At 41.2% G+C, this 20,728-nt stretch overlaps 2 protein-coding genes across 3 annotated transcripts in view; both read left to right on the forward strand.

Annotated features, from left to right (window-relative positions):
• Window positions 1–13,084: 13,084 nt before the first annotated feature.
• On the forward strand, window positions 13,085–13,333 carry CTXN2 (cortexin 2). The gene has a single exon (XM_062501589.1). The coding sequence runs from the start codon at window positions 13,085–13,087 to the stop codon at window positions 13,331–13,333; it is 249 nt and encodes an 82-aa protein (XP_062357573.1).
• A 4,230-nt stretch (window positions 13,334–17,563) lies between these two features.
• Window positions 17,564–20,728, forward strand: part of SLC12A1 (solute carrier family 12 member 1) — a 43,911-nt gene continuing 40,746 nt past the window's right edge. For both annotated transcript variants that reach the window (XM_062501780.1, XM_062501781.1), the window contains exon 1: window positions 17,564–17,974. In XM_062501780.1, the coding sequence (XP_062357764.1) occupies window positions 17,564–17,974 (411 nt within the window). The remainder of the gene's footprint in view (window positions 17,975–20,728) is intronic.

Raw genomic sequence — 20,728 nt, forward strand, 5'->3', positions numbered from 1 at the left:
CCGGTTTGAAACGGGCCCCGACCGCCTCGGCCTCGCCGCGCCGCGCCGCGCCAAGTCTCGCGAGAGCGCCGCTCGCGGCCGGGGGAGGGCACGCGCGCCGAGGCTTTGTGCGTTGCCGTGGCGACGCGGGCACTGCCTGGCCGCCATGGCCGCCGCGGCAGCCGCTGCGCCTCGAGCAGAGCCTGCGCTGAGTCGCTGAATCGCTCAGTCGCAGAGACAGCTCGGTTCGGAAAGACCGCTGAAATCTTCAAATCCACCCTTTAATATAGCACTACTAAGTACACCGCTAAGCCACGTCCCCAGGTGCCACATCTTAACATCTTGTAAATCCCTCCTGCAATGGTGACTCCACCACTTCCCCGTGCAGCCTGTGCCGGTGATGGACAACCAGTTCCGTGAGGAAATTTTTCATAATATCCAACCTAAACCTCCTCTGGTGCAAGTTCAGGCAATTTGCTATCACCCTATCACTTGTTTCATGGGAGAAGAGACCAACTCCCACCTGGCTACATCCTCCTTTCAGGCAGCTGTAGAAAGTGATAATGTCCCTCCTGAGCCTCCTTTTCTCCAGGCTGAACACTCCCTCAGATGCTGCTTACAAGACTCACGCCCAGACGCTTGATCAGCTGCACTGCCCTTTTCTGGACACACTTCTGGACCTCAATGTCCTTCTTGCTGTGAAGGGCCCAAAACTGAACACAGGATTCATTGTGCAACCTCACCAGTGTGAGTAGAGGGGGGTGATCACTGCTCTAGTCCTGCTGGCCACACCATTTCTGATTTTAAAAATCTTGTATGGTCTTTTTCCAAACATTTCAGTACCTCTTAACATTAAGAAGATCCCTACATTCATCGTGAACTGAAGGCTCCCAAATTCTGAAGGATTTGGACACAAACCAACCCTTCACCTGTGTTGAGATAGAAAAAATAGAAAATCATAGAATATGCTAAGTGGAAAGGGACTCATCAGGATCAACCAGACCAACTCCTTGCCCTGCACAAAACACTCCAAGAGTCACACTGTGTGCCCAAGAGCATTGTCCAAACAGTTCTGGAACTTTCTCAGGCTTGGTGCTGTGATCACTTCTTCGGGGAGGCTGTACCAGTGTTCAACCATCCTCTGGGTGAAAATCCTTCTCCTGATATAACCTAAACCTCTCCTGTCTCAACTTCATGCTGTTTCCTTAATCCTGTCACTGGTCACCAGAAAGAAGAGATCAGTAGCTGCGCTTTTGCTTCCCCTTGTGCCAAGGTAGAAGATTGCAATGAGGTCTCCCCTCCGTCTCCTCCAGGCTGACCAAGTGACCTCAGTCGCTCTTCATAAGGCCTCCAGACACTCCACCATCTTTGTTGCCTCCTTTGGACACTCTTTAATAAGCAATATTTTTAAAAGAAGAAAAAATCATTTATATTTGGACAAAGTTTAATAATTTTACTAACCACAAGTAACAAAAGCATTTCTAAAGGGGTAACCAAATATTATATAAATATTATACAAGGAAACCCATTCAGTCCTCTGCAATTAATTTAGATTGGTAGCTTCTGGTTGCTGACCCACTGACCAGTACTAATGTGGCTTTTAGAAGTAAACTCCTTATGAGCTGCTGGGACTCTCTTTTGTCTGTCCTCATGACTATCATAGCAGGTGTTGGTAACATGTGATTTTGGAGAAAGCGCTCAAAGCTACTGCAAAACACCCCAATAACCTCTATTCCAGATGAAGGTAGAAAGGCATGTCCAGAGGTCGGATAAGAGATGTAATTCTGTTCACACATTTACCATAATTAGATAAATATCTTGGTATTTGTGATAATAAACATTGCTGGAAAAGTTAATGTTTACTTGATATTGCTGTCATTACATTTTACAGCTCTCACTTCTGCAGGATGAAGGCGAGTAATTCCCATGTTCAGGTTACCAGACCCTCTGTTTGACTGTGCTTTGCACAGAGCATCTCAAGTGTTGGAATCATATACTCCCTAAAGCAGTGTTACGGCACCAAGCAGCTGACACTGAATTCCTGTGCTGATAGGCCTGTGGATGTAACAGGAGTTGCTGACTTTCTTACACACAGTTTGCCTACTTGTTCTGAATAATCCACTGGCTGTTTCAGTTGCTACCTCCCTAAGCTTGTATGCCTTTTGGGCCTGTGGTCTGGCTGAGGTGAAGTCAGTTTTCCCCACAGTAGCCCTCAGTGCTGTGCTCTGAACTGGTAGCTGGAAAGGAATTGGTAACACATTAGTGTTTGCTGGGACGCCATCACAGCTGTATCTCCAACATTCCCCTCTCACCAGTGGGCTGAGCATGGGCAAGATCCTGGGACAACCAGGACAGCTGACTCAAACTATCCAATGGAATATTACATACCATATGACATCTGCACAGCAACAAAAGCCAAGAAAAAGGAGAGGCAAGGGTGAGGAGAGAGGACATTTGTCTTCCAGAGCAACTGCTATATGTACTGCTTCGCAGAAAGTGGCTGGACATTGCCTGCTGATGGGAAACAGAGAGTAAATCTGTTTTTCTTGGCTTCCGTGTGCAGTCTTTGCTTTATTCAAGTGCCTTTATGTTGATCCATGAGTTTTTTTCCATTTTATTTTCTCGCACCCCATCCTGCTGAAGAGAGCTAGAGGAACTTGGTGGGCACCTGATGGCCAGCCAAGATCAATCCACCACAGCCCGGTGTACATGGTTTTGTATCAGTAAACTCTGCTGTCACAAAATGAGTTTTGCAATAAATACTCAGAACTGCACAATCCATACACATCCAAAGATATACAAAGAGGTGTTTTGTATTAAGGCTGCCCTCGGGCATAGTCTGGCTAAAAGCCTGGAGGAATTATGGTAGCTTTGCCCTCACACCACAACTCCAATTTAAAGCATTCTGTTCAGCTCAGTTGACTGTGTCAGGATTTTTATGGGAGTCTTGCCTGCTTTTCTACAAGTCCCACACAGAGTCACTCACTATTTCTGTCATAAAATAACAGTAATTTCAAATGGGGGAGCAATGCCACAGAGAGCTGTTAGGGACCTGACAGGGGTGAACTGGAATTAAAAAGTAGAATTACTTTGGTCTACAAAACTGTGTTGAAAAATGTTTTAAGTTTTTCCCTAGGAAGACTCTTGAGTACAAAATGATTAAAATATTTTTTTAAAAATCTACTTACCATAATTAAGTGAAAAGAGGAAACCATTGTCTTTCCATGCCACTTCCTGTGCTGAGAAAGTCTCCTTTGTTACACTGGTTCCTCCTGGGAATATTTAAAAATTATCTTTTGATATACGGGCTTCCAACATCTCTTCTGCTTCTGTTCATGTTCTTACAGGAGACAGACAAGATTTCTGAGGAATATCCTTGTTCAAAGGAGATCCTTCATTTAGTACAACACTGTTACAAGTGTTCTTGATTTGCTGTCCTAACAAATTCCTCTTGCCATCCCCTAACATAAATAGTGTTTCACAGTTATAGGTAGGATGTATGGCATAATGGTTGTACATTCTTGGCAAGCACAGAGTTGACAGCACTAATTTACACACAGAGTTGAGGATAATGGAATATTATTAATGTTATTGCATATATATGTAAATATAAACAACAGTAAAGGAACTATTGAAAATGTCTTGTACAAGTAGTAACTGTGGTAAAATAATTTTGTGTATTTTAAGTATCAGTGTTCTTTTCAAAACAGTAACTCTCCAGTAAATTCAAGTCACAAGTCCTCAGTGACGAACAAGGCACAGCTCCAAATATGCTAATGAGCAAATATGAATCATCATCCTTTTAGAAGGGACCACTTTATTAATCTTTTGTTTAACTCAATATTTTTAAAATTTTGTTTCTGGTTAAGTCATGATCAAAAGCAGTTCATCAATATTTTTATCAGGTGGGACTTGTGAAAAAATTCTGTATTCCTGAAAGTCAGTTTGTATGGAAATGCAGAAAAATGGGAATTTAAAAGCCTCATAGCTTTTAAATCCACTTAACTTTTTTTTTTTTTTTGTAAATGACTGTTTTCAGTTCTCACCTATATGACACCTACATGGTGCATATGTCACACATAATTCTTCTTCTTTTGTTTGCCATGGTACCTAAATGTGCTTAGTATTTTTATACCCTCTCCCTTCTCCAGGAAGCCCCAAGTACAGCTGGAGAAGGGTTCCTTTAGCAATATATTTGCTTTGTAAATATTTTTACTTTACTTATTTAAAGATTCCTTTTTGCACAGACACAAGTATTTCCAGACCAGTCTGCACCGCCTAAGGCTGCACCCAACCTACACTGCTTTACTTCGTGCTAAAAAAATAAAATTCACCCTACTCTGCAACTAGCACTCTCTTTTGCATACCTGTAGTGGACCTATAGTAAAGCAAATACTATTTTCCCCAAAGGGTCTCTTTGCATTTATGCATTATAGAAACAATGCGGTATCAGTCATACAGGAGACCTGCTCTACTTGATCTGCAGGGACCTAACTTTGTCCCCCATGGAACGCTTACATCTCCCTAAGTCTCATATTTTTTTCAGTTTTGTACAACCCTTGACCACAGTTTGAGTCGCAATCTTAATCACCTATTTTTACCCCTAAAAGGCTGCATAAGACCAGACTTCTGGTAGCACTTTTACTGTTCCTATAAGGAAACAATTCCCATTACCACCTCTTCCCCTAGACATTACTCTAGCTGCTGAACTATGAAAGAAAAAAGACTGAGCAACCTGCTTTTTTGTTGGTCCTTCTTCCACTGTCAGGCTGAGTGCTCCAAACATACCCACCACCTGTGCCTTTCAAGTGAGGCAGCAAACACGTCCCTCCTGCAAGGTCCAAGGGGAACTCATCCTTCCCTTTGCCCTGTCCCTAGCTCGGGCGCTCGCCCCAGTGCCGAGGTGGAGGAGCCGGGGCCATGTGGCTCTCCTGGGCGAACTCTCCCGTCCTGTCCACACAAGGTGGCACTGTTGGTTTTCACTGTATTCATGCACTCTTCCACCTTCCCCAGCACTGACTGGACTTAAAGGAGGTGATTCTCAACCTTCTTCAGTTTCCGAATCCTTACGCTTTTCCTGTTTGAAGAGTGGGCCTAGTCAGACATTAGACATGGGGAGACTGCTTTGTGGAACTTGTTTTTCTGCCTCATTCCCAGCAGTCAGCAAAGCAGTTCTCTACAGACCCACAGGGCTGTAGACTCTATGTTGCTGGTGAAGTCAGCATCTAGTAAAAGCACAGCCTTTAAAGAAGCACAAATAGAGATTCAGCTCTTTTAAGACTATGTAAAAAAAATTTGTAAAATAGAGATGTTTATTCTTTTAAAAATCCTAAATACCTTGAATTAAATTATATAAAATAATTCCAAGTTGCAACTGTGATCAATACATAAGCTAATATATAATCCACCCACTTTTGCTGTGCACTTCTATTACTGCTTTTATCTCCCCTATATACTATTGCTTTCTGATTATGCATATTCTAGAAAAGCTTGCTTAAATTTGCTTAGGAGGGGAGTTTCAACTTGATCTGTTTCTTCTGTGCACAATATTCTTCACTGACTCTGTCCTCTTCAGCCCATTTAAAATTTCTGGTAACTGAAGGGAGAGTTTGGAACACTCAAAGAGCTGTTTAAAGCTAAACTGAAAAGCAGTTTACAAGGGAGTTACTTATCCCTCAAAACAGTGACATTTACTTGACACCTACACCACTCAGGTGATCCTTAAACATTTAACATGTTGACCAGCTAATAGCTCTAAGAACTTGCATATTGCCTTTCACTCACTGGCACCCACTTGGCTTTAAGTGTCTTGCCCAACCTTAAATTAGGCCAGTTGAACTTGAGTTGCCAACTCAACATAACAAATTACTAGATTATTATAAAATCTTTATTACTGATCAAGGACTCTCCTTTGAGGAAACACAGCACTCCCTAAATAAGGATCAAATCAACAGTAAATATTATTGAAGTCAGATGAAAGTGATAGTAACAGACAGTTGAACACACAAGATGGATCCTGATAAAGAAATTGAAAGCAAAGAGTAGTGAATGCTCCCTTTGCCTATATATCCAGAATGATTCACGTACACTGCTCTCCCACTTGCCTCACCAAAAGATCACTTTTCCCATGCAAAAGCAAACCTTGTGATTTTCAAGTGAAAACGAAATTAAATGTAGGAAAATATTGTTATTCCATCACTTTTCCATTTTAAACTATACCATCTTGAACAGAAAAACAGTGCTACTTGTCTACTGACAACTGGTAGATGAAGACTCAGCATGCCCTATTACTGGCTGCCAGTTTCTTTTCCAGTTTCAATTCCAGAAGACTGGATCTTCAATAGATAAAATCAGAAGTCTTCAGAATAGAACATAAGTGTCAGATTCCTGGAAATAAGCACATGATTTCAGCAACTTCTGCCATGCCAAAGTATGAGAGGGACAACTATTTCAGTGTTAAAAAAATAATTCTTTAAGTTCAATCCTGTAAGAATAACAAGACAAGAGGATAATGTATCTATAAGGAGTAATATCCCACAAGTAAACCTTTTCCAGGAAAATGGTAGTGATTGGCCCAGTATCCATGCCTAAATTGTGGAAGAAGAGGCAAGATGCATCCCCTCAGAATGTATTTTTATTGTCAGTGCTGTCCCTCACTCCCAGCCACAGCAGTCAGAGTGGTCCTGGCTACTCCCAAGTCATTTTTCCAATAAGGTTCTCCAAGTATAGCAATGCTCAGCAATTACTAGGAATCCCTGGATTTCTGTCACTCTCCCTTAACTAGTATGCTAAGTTGAGGAAGCACTCTGAAATTCTGAGACCTTGTATCTGCTCCTCCCAAAATTTCAAGCTACACCTTTCCATCTAGTGAGAGACCTTCATGTAAAGGTCTCTCATGATTTGCTCAAAGTAAATCAGGGACAGGGCTAAAAAAGAAAACTAGAGCTCCTTAGGAACAGTAGGGGCTCTCTATGCATATTCTGAAAGCACAATCTACTATTTAAAACTATCTATTTATAAAGTCTTCATGGATCTTTAAATATAAGAGGCACTTCAAAAATTAGCTTGACTTACAGACATTGTTTATCACATGACTAATGCTGCAACATTAGAAAATCAAACCAATAACCATTAGCAAGTACACAGTTGACCATCAGTTCAGCCATTAGTTCTAACATCAGGACAAAGCTGTATTTTGACTTTACCCAGTGCTTAGAAGTTCACTGCAGTCACAGCAGAGGAACCGGGCATTAAAATGGCAGGCAAGGCAAAACCCTTTTTCTCCCAGATAATTTCAGGATAAGGTTTAACCTATCATAGTGTTATTGTATGTAGCAAGAAACATAAACAGTTTTAAAATTATGTTCTGCAGAACAAATTCTGTTAGTAGGTCTACAGCAGTCTCATGATGCGTGACAGCGTGATACAACCCTGTTCCACTGACCCACGTGCATCCCTGCAGGGGTGTATTCACCCAGATGATTTACAAATATGGAATCACTATCATTTGAAACAGATTTGCTATTTATTAATGCAATATATACAGATCCAGCTTTGGGAAAATGAATCTTCTTTCTTAATCCAACTTAAGACACCTGCTGTTGTGGCAAATAGAAACCTCTCTAATATACAACCAGCATCAGCTAAACGCAGCTAATGAAAGGGTATAAAGTGAGGTCTATGCTTTAATCGTTATTGCGATTAGAGCTGCTGGGAGGACCAGAGGCCACACTGCGGGCGCAGCCTAAGAGGCTTTTGGCTCAGCACACCCCGCTCAGATCAGCGTGTGAAACCTGCCCGCTGTTTCACGGCGAGCAGCGGCCCCGCCGCGCCCAGCGCGGCTCCACAGGTCCTGCTCGGTGCCGCCGGCGGGGCTGCGCCTCTCGGCCGGTACCGGGGCCCGGCAGGGGTGCACCCCTCCTGCGGGTACCGCAGCCCTGTCCTCCGTCACCGCACAGATCACCCGGCCTTCGAGGCCCCGGCAGCCGGCCTGGGCGGCAGGAGCGGAGCGGAGGAGGGAGGGCAGCTCCCGCCCCGTTCGGCTCCGCTCCGCAGCGGCCCCGGCCCGGCCCTTACCGATGCACCGCACGTAGTGTTTTGCAGGAAGTTTCCACGGTCCTGGGTTTAATGCGTGCAAAGCGGGGCTGAAGAGGAGCGCGGCTGAATAGCGATGGAAAGGGGCGGGCGAAGAGGTGGAGGAGGAGGCGGTAGCAACAGCGGCCGTGTTTAATTTTTTAATTAGGGCGGTTTGAGCATCTCCCGGCGGGACCGCATCGCCGGGCGGCGAGGGGAGCCCGGGCGAGCTGCCCCCGCCGCCCGGGACCGCCCCGGGCCGTCGGGCTGGGCTCCGAGCTGGGCTTTGGACAGCTGGCGAGGCGGGCCGGAGGCGCGGAGAGCTGCGCGCTCCGCCACCATGGGCAGCGCGGGCGCGGAGGACAAGGGTTCGTAGCGCGGCGGGGCCGGCGGGGCGCGGGGCTGACCTTGCGGCGCCGCCCGGCCCGGCCCGGCCCGGCGGGGGCAGGGAGGGACGGAGGGAGGCAGCCGGGGCGGCGGGGGGAGCAGGGCACGGTAAGCCTAAATTGCCTTCCCCGGGGTAACGGAGCCGGTGAAAGCGAACGCTGGGCGCGCTATCCTACAGCAACAATTGCTTTGCAGGTGCTCGGTCTCTCTCAGCCTCCATCCCCTGGGAAGCAGGCAACACTTTTCCACATTCCCAAGTTAAGGATGATGCTAGCGAACGTTTTATTTCCTCATCTCCATATTATCCAAATCTAGTTCACTTATATCTATATTCACTTGCATGAATTCACAACACAGCGGCTCTCATCTAATGAAGGCTCCTGGCTCATATATTTGCTACAGATAAAATCTTATTTTTGCAATTCATTCCTTGCTGGAAGGCTAGAAGTATCACTGCTTGGCTGCTGCTTCTTTGCAGGGGAATGCTGTTTATGTGGAAAAGTGTTGCTTGAACCCTGAGTTACCATGCTGCAAAAACAGTGTGGAGCTCTCTTTGCAGTGCTGTGAGTCATGCCTTCATTTACTGAGCATCCATGCCCTGGCCTTCCTACCTTCACCTCCCTGAATGTCTTAGAACCCATACCCTGAAGAGACAATATTCTCCTCAACAGTTTAGAGAATACATAGGCATGCAGTGAGCATTGTAAGCATGACAGGTCGACTGCGTGGTCACAGTGCTCCTTTTGCAGCATTTCTGGACATGTATTGTTAACTCAGGTAGCTCAGACTCTTCAGAGAATTTATGCTGACTTCTATTTCCAGTCTATTTTATAGGACTTCTCCATTGTTAATCTTTCCATCTTACCACCTTCTATGACCAATTTCTGCAATAGCATTTCTGGAATACAGTTTTTTTTCCCTGAACAGAGAATTAAGGGCAAATGAGGTGCTTCCAAAGCTCCCAGAGAAGGCCTTTTTATATGTCCCTTTCCAAGTTTGGTTTGCTGTTACTCAAGCACAAGCTCAGGAATGACGTTACTCAATGTACTTTCAGAATGACCACATCCATAAACCAGCAGCTGGGCGGTAGACATCCAGGAAGAGAACAGATGGCCACTGATGTGGTCAATTCTGTTACAAACTGTCATGTAGGAAGTGAGTTTTTAGGCACCTGAGGCTTAGTCCTGCCAAGAGGATGAGTGCTCCCAGTTTGAGTGTAAAGATACTCATTTCCTGAGTACTGAGCCATACGAAAAGGATCCTGTAGGGGGTTCTGTGAGAAAAAGACTGAAACCCAGAACACCAGGAAGATTATCCTGGTTACTTTCTTGATCTTTTTTAGCTTCTCTGTAAACCTGAGAGTAAAGGCTGGGTTTGAAAAAAATGATACCCTGTTGCCCCAAACCACCAAATAGTTGGGGCTGGGATCTTCAATCCACACCAAACACTGAGTTGGTGTGGTGATTCTGCTAAAACAAGAATTTCAACATCTTCCTTCCAGCTGCCTCACAATACCTAGTACCCCATGGTGTTTCCCTTCATCCCCCATAGGTGCAGCCATTACCTCCAGCTCATATCTTTGGTTTCCTTAGCTCACTGTAATGCTGTTTTCCTCAGTCATATTTTCTTTAGGACTCTGATTGTTTCTTCTGGCCTCAGAAGGACTTCCAGTGGCCTTTTATTTCACAGCAGGATGTTAAGAAGCCTTAGTTTTTTGCCAGTGTTTATACAGGTAACGAATCAAAGGAGGAAAAGAATCCTGACCTGTAAAAAAAGATCAAGTTCTGTCAGGGGCCAGCCCCCACAAAATGTCTCTGCAGATTACAAATTATACAATGCCTGTCCCCATGATGCTGTCCTAAAGGCTATCTTTGAGGATTTTGGGATCCAGGCCAGGTTAGTTAGCATTCAGTCTTCTGACTCAGGAGTTTGACAGATACCTTTTCATTTGCTGCAGTGTATCTTGAAAACTGGGAGAGGACCTGTGTGCAGCACTGAAATGTGAAAGCAATAAAAGGTACTCAAAGTACCATGGGTTTGGGGATACATAATTAGAACAAAATTTCCTGTGAACTTTAAGGCTTCAATTACAATTTCTGAAATTCAGGACGAGGAACAGAAGAACATAAAGCTGCACATTAGAGTTTCCCAGAACCACACACACCACCCCCCACAGGAAAAATACACATGCAGCTTTTTCATGCAAACTTTTGTTAAATAAGTCTAAGATATCAATTTCTCCATGTTTCAGCATCAATCAGGCTTTGCACAGAGATTTGTCCCATAATGTCTCCTGACAAACACAATGTACAAACAAATCCTAATCCTAAATCTAATTCCAGTGTGTAAGGTGCAAAATTAGTAAGAAGTCATATCCTTGGAAAATTACTCTGTGGTGAAGAAATGTTATGTCAAACATAAACATATTCGTCTGGATTCAGCTCAAATTCGAGGTTCTCCATGGCCAGCCTACCCCTAACATTCTTCTCAATGTCTTTCAAGAGAGAAACTGGGTTTTTTGGGTCTGGCTTTTCCAGGTAGTAACTATGTATAGTTTCCTGTATAAGTCTTGGTTTTAATTTTTATAACCAAGTACCCTATGACTTTTGGAAAGTATTTTTTTCCTTGACTGGTTTTTGCTCGAATCAACTGACTTCTAGCATTAATTTGTGATATTGAACTTTCTGTATTTTTTTTCCTGCAGAAGGTCAAACTTAATAGAAAAATTGGAAGTATGCCCAATGAAAATCCATATCGCAGGTGGACTTTACCTATGATGTATTTTCAGAAAATAAATATTGCTTGTTGACATTATTTCTAATTCCTATAAGGCTGTATCTGGATCTTTCTTCCAGCTTAATGGGAAGACACAAAGAGCAGAATATAATTCAAAACAAGGAAGGATCTTATACACAGGTCTATAGAATAAACAGAATATCAGTTGTTGTGCTCTGGCAAATGTATAAAGACTAATGATAGACATTATTTAATATCCGCTATACTGAGGTTTATTGCAAAAAAAATAAAATACTTGTGTTTTGCCCTTTTGATATTTGTTCTAAAATTTTTGTTCTTTAGGATTATAGTCAAAACCCCCATAAATTTTGAAGTTAGAAACAAGACACCAAACAAGATAAAAGCTCTGTCTATTTCTGTCTTCTCAGGAATACCAAAAGTTATTTTTTTACTTTTTCTGTTGTTATTACTTGTAGGCTGACTCAGAGTATGGCTCCTCTCAGCCATGACTACAGTACACAGTAGAGATACTGGAACTCCCTTTAACCTGGCTTGGCAGTGCAGGTACCTGAAACAGTGTAGTCATGGCATCACAGAGCTCCCAGTGGCCTAATTACTCTGCCAAGAAATAAATGGATACTGGCAATTCCCTGGGGAAAAAGAGGTTGAATTGTTAACAAAAAGAGTTTCCTCTGAGGCACGTTCATTAAATAGGTGTTGCAAGAGCCAGAAAACCTGAAGTTCTAACCTTAGAATAAAAATGTCTTTGTCCTTTGGCACTTGTGATGTCCCAGCCTTCCAATTCTCCCACTGTCTACAAATACAAAAGACTTATGTGATTCCAATATCTCACGGAAAAGCTAAAATAAAGCAAATGATCTAAACTAAAAAACTAAAAACTAAAACTAAAAACTAAAATCCCGACTAAATTCAATAGGTAAGATCTACTTTTAAAGACAAATACAAGAAGTTTTTCCTTTCTGGAAACATGCAGAGATCTCCTGGTGGCAGCAGCAGGGTGGAGTTGTTTGAGCATCCTGCTTCCCTAGGACACACGTCAGGGTCAGTCCCTGGGAAACCCAAGGAGCAGAGGCAGATCTCCTGTTTACCATGCCTCTAAAAATGGCAGGGTATGTATGGGAAAGACTAAGAAGAAACAAATGAGAGGAAGATTTATGGGAAAGGAATTTAATTCTGTGATCTCTTCTTCCACCAGTCTTTACTCATACACAAGAGTGGACATGTATAGAGAAAGGTGAAGAGGTAATTTTAGCAATCTGCTTACTTTCTTATAAGCTCAAAATACACTCAGCATTTTTTTTAGAAACTGGATCCCAAGACTTCACTAAAATTGCACACACAGTCTTTTATTTTACAAACTGGGTCTATTTATGTAGACTCTGAGCTAAATCAAATGAGTAAAATCCACATTATTTAGCTGAAATTGCCTTTGAGGTCAATGCAAGTTTAACTAGTTTAAAGCACAGAGATGTAAAGCCATTTCAGGAAACATACCAGGTTTCTGCATGTGGAGACCTTAGAGAGTATTGCCAAATCATGATCTGTAGACTTATGCCCAGTCTGACAAAATGTTGTTTGCAACAACTGAAATTTCTGTTTTGAGGAGACAGAAAGCCAGAAAATTATGAGTCTGCTGTCTCAAAACAGAGGCCAATTAGTGAATGGTGTACAGAGGCTAATAGTTGTGATTTTATCACATTAATTTAAATGTTAAAAAACAACAGGACAGTTCTAAAATCCAAGCTGGTTTTCATTTTCAAATGTTCATATGCTACAGCTCAGATATATGCACCCCATTTAGAGCTAACCACACTGATTTGATGTTTCTATGCAGGCAAAGAAGCAATAGAGGTGAAAATCCCACAGAGCCACCAGGATGTGATGCCCAATGATGAGCAGTAATTACTGCAGCAACACTTCAGCCAGCATGAGCGTCAGTGAAATGTCTGCCTTCCCTCTGACTTTAGAACAAAAAACTGGCTTTGCCTTTGTGGGGATTTTGTGTGTTTTCTTGGGACTTCTAATTATCAGATGCTTCAAGATCTTGCTAGACCCCTACAGCAGTATGCCTTCTTCCACATGGGAAGATGAAGTTGAGGGGTTGGATAAAGGGACATTTGAATATGCTCTTGCATGAAAACTCACTGAATATCCTGCCTTAAATCTGATGTTGATTTCATTCTGGAAACCAACTGTTGTTACATTTGTTATACATACCTGCATTTTGGAGATATGTTGGTGGCATCCATTTTGTTAAATAAATGTTTGTTGCAAACTCGAAAGGTACTTCATGCTGCTTTTATCTGACGAACAGTGGAATGGTAGATAAGAAGTGGCTAACAGCAAACAAATACACAAAAAATCACTAGAAAGTTACCATGGCCAGTATTTTAAGGATCAGATGATACCTGGCTCTTCAGAAGAGGATCTCATGTCTACTGTGTCTCATGACAGGCTGAAGAAAAAGACAGGCTCATGAATGGTGAATGCTTAAGTGGTAGCCCCCTGCCTTCCTCATCAAACACAATTTTCTGAAACTCAGTGTCTGTATTGTACACTGAGGATACAAAAGTAGAGGACAACAAATGGTTGTGGCTTAGAGGAGATGTCTGCAGGAGGTGTGTGACCATGGTTTTATTCCACTTGCTTACAGATGATTCACTTTGAAGTGGAACTTAAAGCTCCCAGAGGTAATTACACCAGCTTGGCAAGGCCAAAGCAGACACAATCATGCTGCTTACCCATTTTACCCAGCACCCAAGGAGGGATGGGGTCCAGAGCTCTGTACACTCCAGCACGCTCTGGAGCTGGTTCTTCTGTTTGTGCTCCTGCAGTTGTACACAGTGTATGATCTGGACTGTCACTGATGAACTGGTCATGGGAGATCCTATCAAAGCAGAAGTGAAAGAGCAAAAGCAGAGACTCAGATCTGGGTGTTCAAGGTCATCCTCGCACACACAGCTGTTTAGCAAGTGTGACAGTACTTGACAGAAATTCAGTTCTGTTTTTAAGAAGGCTGGCATTAGAATTTTAGGTGCTGTCAGTTCTGCTAAACAGATCTGTTTGCAATGAGGAGCTAAGACAAGGAGATCAGTTACAGCAGTTGTTTTTCATGTATTTGAAAAATACATGTTATTCCTTTTGCCCTATATACTAGGCAGAGACAGACAGTGGAACAGCAGACCTCAAGTGACTTTTGGAACATAAAATACTCAATTGTACAGAGAAGGACATGAATCTCCTGTCTGAAATATACAAGAGAGGAACAGCCAATATTAATCGACACTGATCCATTTAAATTATAAAACAAACAATTTTGTGAGTGTAAGGGCTTTCAACTGTTTCAGATTATACACAAACAATTCCAAACCCTCAGAGATTCAGTATATTCCATTTATCCTAGTTAATTTAGCCATAAAATCCAAGGTAGATATCAGTACAATGATTCATGTTATCTGTTATTGCTGGATAGGATCATCCACTGCAGAGACCTGATACTGCCATTCTTTTTATGTACATCTAATCAGCACAGCTGAGCTCTAGGCTGTCAGGTTAGAGTGCTTGGGAAGGTGCTTAAGTTATCTGGGTTAAATATAGTTCAGTTATCTCTAAACTATACAGAAAACACTGCAAACATATCCAAATAACCCCAACATTGTCTTACTATTTTTGTTCTTGAGCCAATCTATTGCGGGAAGCAATTATCTAATTCCCTTCTAATTACAAAGTTTCATCATTTCCTGCCTGCTCTTTTCTTCATCCCAAAAAGACTAGGAAGTCAGCCTTCACAGAAACAATACAGAGAACACATTTTTTCAAAGGCTTCTTAAATATACAGAGTAATTAAATAGGGTCAGGAGTAAATGGTTGAAAACTGCAAGGACAAGAGGACCCCCCCCAAAGAATGATTCCACTGATTTTATTGAATCTTCTGCATAAAATGCACTGATCAGATCCTGTCCTGAACTCTTGTTATCTGCATGACTATATATGCAGAACTGAAAGATAGAGAGAATATGATCTGTGCAGAATCAGGCATAGCTAGGAGGGAAATGGAGATAACAAAAGTATTTTCAGGCCCCCTTAGAAATTTCGCAATGCCATAAACCCAGTAATTGTAATGGATAGGTACATTTGCTGGTTAAAAGTTAACAGGCCAGAATGCCTTTCTAAATCACCATCTAGAAATGTTTTGAAAGACAGGGATTGGATGGTCTATTCAGTGTATTAAACAGGAGGAAAATCTGGCCAATAAGGCAGAGTCTGTAATGCCTCAAAGATAGGGTCACACTATATGCATGAATAAAAGAGGCAGATTGTCGTTCCCTAAAAACACAGGACTGAACGGTAAGTTAAATTACCCTGAATAAGGTAAAGTTGATTATTTATGCATAATGCTAGAAAACTGAACACAAAATTGATGGCAAGTAACAGTTCAGAAATCTCTGGAAATATATTGTGAAAACCAATGTATTATTTTCAAGAACAGCAGAAAGGTAAGAGACTTTACTTTTCCTAGCAAAACACTAATATGGAAATAAGACAGTGAAATGACAGCTGGTAAAATTTCATTGCCATCAAAGAATCAGGTCTTCATTCAGTCTTGGAGATGGAAACGAACATAGTTTCACTGACCTCAATGACAAAAGATTTGGTTTTGCTCCTTCATGCCTGAAGATGAAATACTTCCTCGCAACTTTAAAAGGCTGAAGGAAGCAGAATACTATGATCATAAATGTATAGTAATAAAATAATAATAATAATAATGTAATAATAATGATACAAAGCCAGTAGAAGTAAAATAAACTAAATAAATGTAATGTGTTGCTGTGAGGCTTACGCAACATTAAGCAGGAAAACTAACATAAATATGAGGGGTGACAAAGTGGTGTCTTACCAGAGAAGTGACAGCAGAATATACCTATAGCTGGTGGAAGAAATAAGAAAATATGCTTTAGCTGCATCTCATACTGAGGACAGAGGACACCTGATTATCAGCTCTTCAAATTATAATTTTGATATGTGATTTTAGAAAAAATTTACATTGCTGAACTATAAATATTGATGCCATATTTTATCTTTCAGTCCTAAAGGACCAAATGCATTTCACAAAATCATTGAGAAATTTAAACTGAAAAAATCTTAGGAGTTCATCTAGTCCAGCCTCTCGTGAAAATATGGAATTTTAAAAAAATGTCTGTAATGGGCTTATTTATCCAGATTTTCAGGCTATATATTTCTTTATGAGATATATTTTGTTTGTAAAACTTTCTGCTCTTACAAATGTTTGCAGAGTTTCAATGTCTAAGCAGGTTCTGGTTTAGTGCCTTTGAAAAAACTGGCTCCTACTGAATTATACAGATCTATACAACCACACTCCCTAATCTCTTCAGAAATATGTTTCAAGACATACAATTGCCATAATTTCAATAGCTCATTTCAGGGCTTTCTAAGACACACTTTAAATTGCTGTAAAGGTACTTAGCCCACTAAAGGCCTTAAATATATGTAGCCCTTCCTCTCTTGGAGTTTCTGTTTGCTCGTTTGTTTTCTTTGAGGAGATCTGTGAGGTGAGGAGAGGAGGTGAGAAGCAGGTTATACAGCTGTGTGTTCACCTCTCTATGGGCTGCCACTCAGGGGGACCTAGGCAGGCCAGAAGGATGGGCCAGCAGGAATCTCATGACATTTAACAAGGACTGATGAAAATCCTGTACCTCAAACAGATTTAACATCTGCACCACACCAGGAACAACTCTCCTGAAGGGACTGGGGGAGCAAGCTACAGAGGAGCAAGCCCCATGCTATCCACATGTTAATTGCATGATCATATTCCAAGCTTGTGTATATGGATGCTCACCATGTCCCCCTGCTCTTTTGTAGGTTTTCATAAAACAGATTGAAACTAGAGGAGTTGTTGGCCCATTTACAGCTCAGGCCTTTACCTCCTCTGGAGCTTGTACCAAAATACTGCTGGTTTGGTTAGAGGGTCAAGTGCATCCACCACAGATGGAAAATGTCCACAAGTTCTGTCTTTGCTTCAGTTATGTTTTTACTCAATAAGTCATAGGATGACAGTCTCATGGATACTTGGCGAGGCAGGGGAGAGAGGAGAGCTTGTAGTGGAAAACTTATCTAACCATGCAAGATAATAGAAATAGTTTATTTGTATCTTTTATAGCAGAAAACTGGCAGCCAACATCAGAAAGACTGCTTAGAGATTCAAGAGAAAATTCTCAGCCCTTCATTATTTGAGAAGCAAAGGTCTGATATGCAACAGTACTAAACTCTTTGCTGTATCTGCAACTGAGGGGCTGCAGCCACAGAAGAGTACACGGATCAGTGATCTAAGTCTGTAGCATCCCTGAAGATGTCAATGAACAATGCACCAAATGTGTTCTTGGATCCAAATGCAAATCGGTTTCAAGTTAACATAATTAATGAAGATCATGACAACAATGAAACAGCTCAAGAGGATGTGGGCTCTGACCCACCACATTATGAAGAAACATCTTTTACTGATGAAACACATAACAGACTAAGAATCAGTTACAGACCAGGAAAAAGAGAATTATATGACAATTTCCATCAAAATGGGGAGAAAACAGAAGCTAGCTTACATCCCTATGATACCCACAGCAAAATGTATTATCTACAGACTTTTGGCCATAACACAATGGACCCAGTTCCCAAAATTGATTATTATAGAAATACTGGCAGCATCAGTGGGAATAAGCTCAACAGACCAAGCTTATTAGAAATTCATGAACAACTGGCAAAGGTAAGTGAAAAGGAAAGATAAAATTTTTCTCTATTCCATTTCCAGACTGTTAATTCTGTTTATTAATAAAATAAAGTCCTTCAATTCATGAATCTTGCCCAAGAGAAGAAGTACGAGTAACTACTTACCTTATTTCCTTTGGTACCTGTAGTCTTTTCTCTGCTCTGTACCCTGCTCAAAGAAAAAAAATTATTAAAAGGTAATTGCAATGTACTTGATAAGCAGAAAAACACAGCTTAATCTTGTCTAAAAGTATGGATCTACTAAAGATCTAATCTATTCTGTTTCACTTAAGAGTTAGGATGGCAGATGGTGAATGTCAATTCATAATTTAACTAAGCTACACAATTCACACTTATTCTAAACTTGAATTTTACATCAATGCATAACTAATTTTGACAGATTCCTCCATTGTACTCATTAACAAATATAAGCATTATAACAAATATTATGTGAAACAAATGCAATTTCAGTTAATCAGATATCCAGAGCGCTACCTGTTTGTTGCTGTAACAAACCCAAACAGCAAGGAAGATTCAAGAACAAGGGTTTTGAGGGATAGCAGACAACACTTTTCAGGTGCTGATTCAGTGAAAAAATTTGAGGTTAATTGTGCACCTATCAGGGCTGTGCTGGGAAAAGAAATATAATTGCTATAGTTAAACTGAGACTAAGTGTCAATATGCAGCAAAAACTCCTTTATTTTGAGTTACACAATTGTGAAATGAGGAAACGTGAGAGAAAACAAGTTCTCATCCCCATTCTGCTCAGTTTTTCATACTTCTGAGGCCTGAATCATTTGGACAAGCTTCTGATTTTTGAATGCTGGTCCAGATCTTGTTCAGACTTCTGCTCTCTGGAGATTACTCTTTCCTACGTAGGGTTAATATAAAGTAATGAAATCAAGTAAAAATTATAGCCATTAGCAATTAGGACCTGATTCTTTAGGATCTTATTAGGGCAGCTTCCTAGTTTTGGCCTGACTTACTCAAGTTAAGCTCTCCGTACACCTGTGTAAAATGGCTTAAAAGGAGACAAATTTCCAAAGATGAAAATGAAGCAGACAGGAAAAGGGAAACATACTAATTTAGTATCCCTACTCATTGGCAGATGTGCAAACTACTTCTCAAAGGACTAAACATATTTCCATGCCCAGAAGAAATTTCCTCTTATTGAAATAATTTACTTCAGTTGTGGCCAGGCAGGAGTAAAACTGTATCTTGTCTTTGAACATAACGCTGAATGAACATGTACTGAACATCAGCATATTAAAGGATTTTTAGTTTTGATGTTTACCAGAAAATTCTGAGTTTTTTACTGTTAAATCTGTCAATGGTTTGTATATTTAAAACAAATTGGATAATTTTTTTAGGTTTTTTTAAGGCTTTCACTTAAAGATGATTTTAAAAAAGGCACATTACATTACAGAATAAAATGAAGAGAAAATTGTTTCACATGTTGGGACTGATAGAAAAAAAAAAGAGAGAAAAGAGCATAACCTAACTTGGAGATTTCCAGACTTTTTCCAGTGTCCAGTGTCCATCTTACAGAAAGATAATCTTTTGCCTCCTTTCAAAATAGGAAGGTGAATGTCATAGGTAATGGGATTTTTGTTACACTGGTAACCTGCTGAGCCCTTATGTGGGTTGTGGCCTGGTCTGGGAGCACAACCACAGCTCTGGAACAAACAATGCCCCATTAGCATGGCTGGAGCCCATTCCTGGCTGTCCCATGATCTCACTAGGTGACCTTGGACAAATCACTTCAGTCTGCAGAGCTTTTGCTGAAGAATAAACAAACACGAGGTCACCACACAGGAGCTTAATAGGAAAGGGAATTGAGCTGTCTGAAGAGGCAGAGTTCCCTCAGGAGGTACAGGCTGTACGTGTGCTGGATGGGGCTCCAGCCCCCGGCAAGGAGGGGAGGAGATGCCACACTGCGGACAGGAGTTACAGTAATAGCCCAAGGTGCACTTCTGAAGCAGATGCTTTATTCATTTTTTACTTAACCGCTAAAATGTGGGTTTACCACACCATACCCCAAGGCAATCCCACCCCCTCGCCCCTGATTTGAAACTCAAGTTTTTGAAGACAACTGTTCTGTCAGAGCCCATTGCAAGATTGTGATAAGAAGTGGCATATGTTTGACTTCAGATTGCTAAACATCACATAAGCATTCCCATTGTGCTTTGATGCTGGGCTTAACATCAGAAGATAAATATTAATATTTAATACATTTTCTAATATGGAATTTTTTCAAATGTCAGAATGTAAGAACGGCTGAAAGGAACTTCAAATATCTAGTTTTCAGTCTGCTGGAGTCAAATGCGTGTCATCTTATAGCAAGATGTGTCAGTTTTTGCACACATTAAGCCAATTAAATCCCTAAAAAATAGTCTAAGTGCTATTTCACAGCTGATGGCTGGTGATAATTACTTGGGCTTAATATTTACCCTACATAAGAAATAATCTAACCTTTCTTCCTCTTGGCTATTCTCCACACTTGTTACGGAGATTTGATGTGCTCATCATCTTTAGCCCCAGGAGAGATTAAGACTAAACCATTCTGAAACAAGGAAAAGAAAACGTTTGGGTTAGTTTTTTGTTGTTTGTTTTGGTTTTTTTTAAGCAGTTAACTTTTTATTTTAGTAGCTTTTCAAAATGTTCTGTCACTTTTATTCCACATCCTTAATGCATGAGTAGCACAGGTACAGCTGCTTGGTAAATAACCAATCATTCACTAAAGCACACCAAT

The sequence above is a fragment of the Cinclus cinclus genome, chromosome 13 (genome assembly GCF_963662255.1).
Source record: "Cinclus cinclus chromosome 13, bCinCin1.1, whole genome shotgun sequence".
Classification (NCBI taxonomy): domain Eukaryota; kingdom Metazoa; phylum Chordata; class Aves; order Passeriformes; family Cinclidae; genus Cinclus; species Cinclus cinclus.

Bases quoted from the DNA above. Each gene is read 5' to 3' on its own strand.
- CTXN2 (XM_062501589.1), top strand. From the start codon at position 13,085: ATGATGAGCAGTAATTACTGCAGCAACACTTCAGCCAGCATGAGCGTC.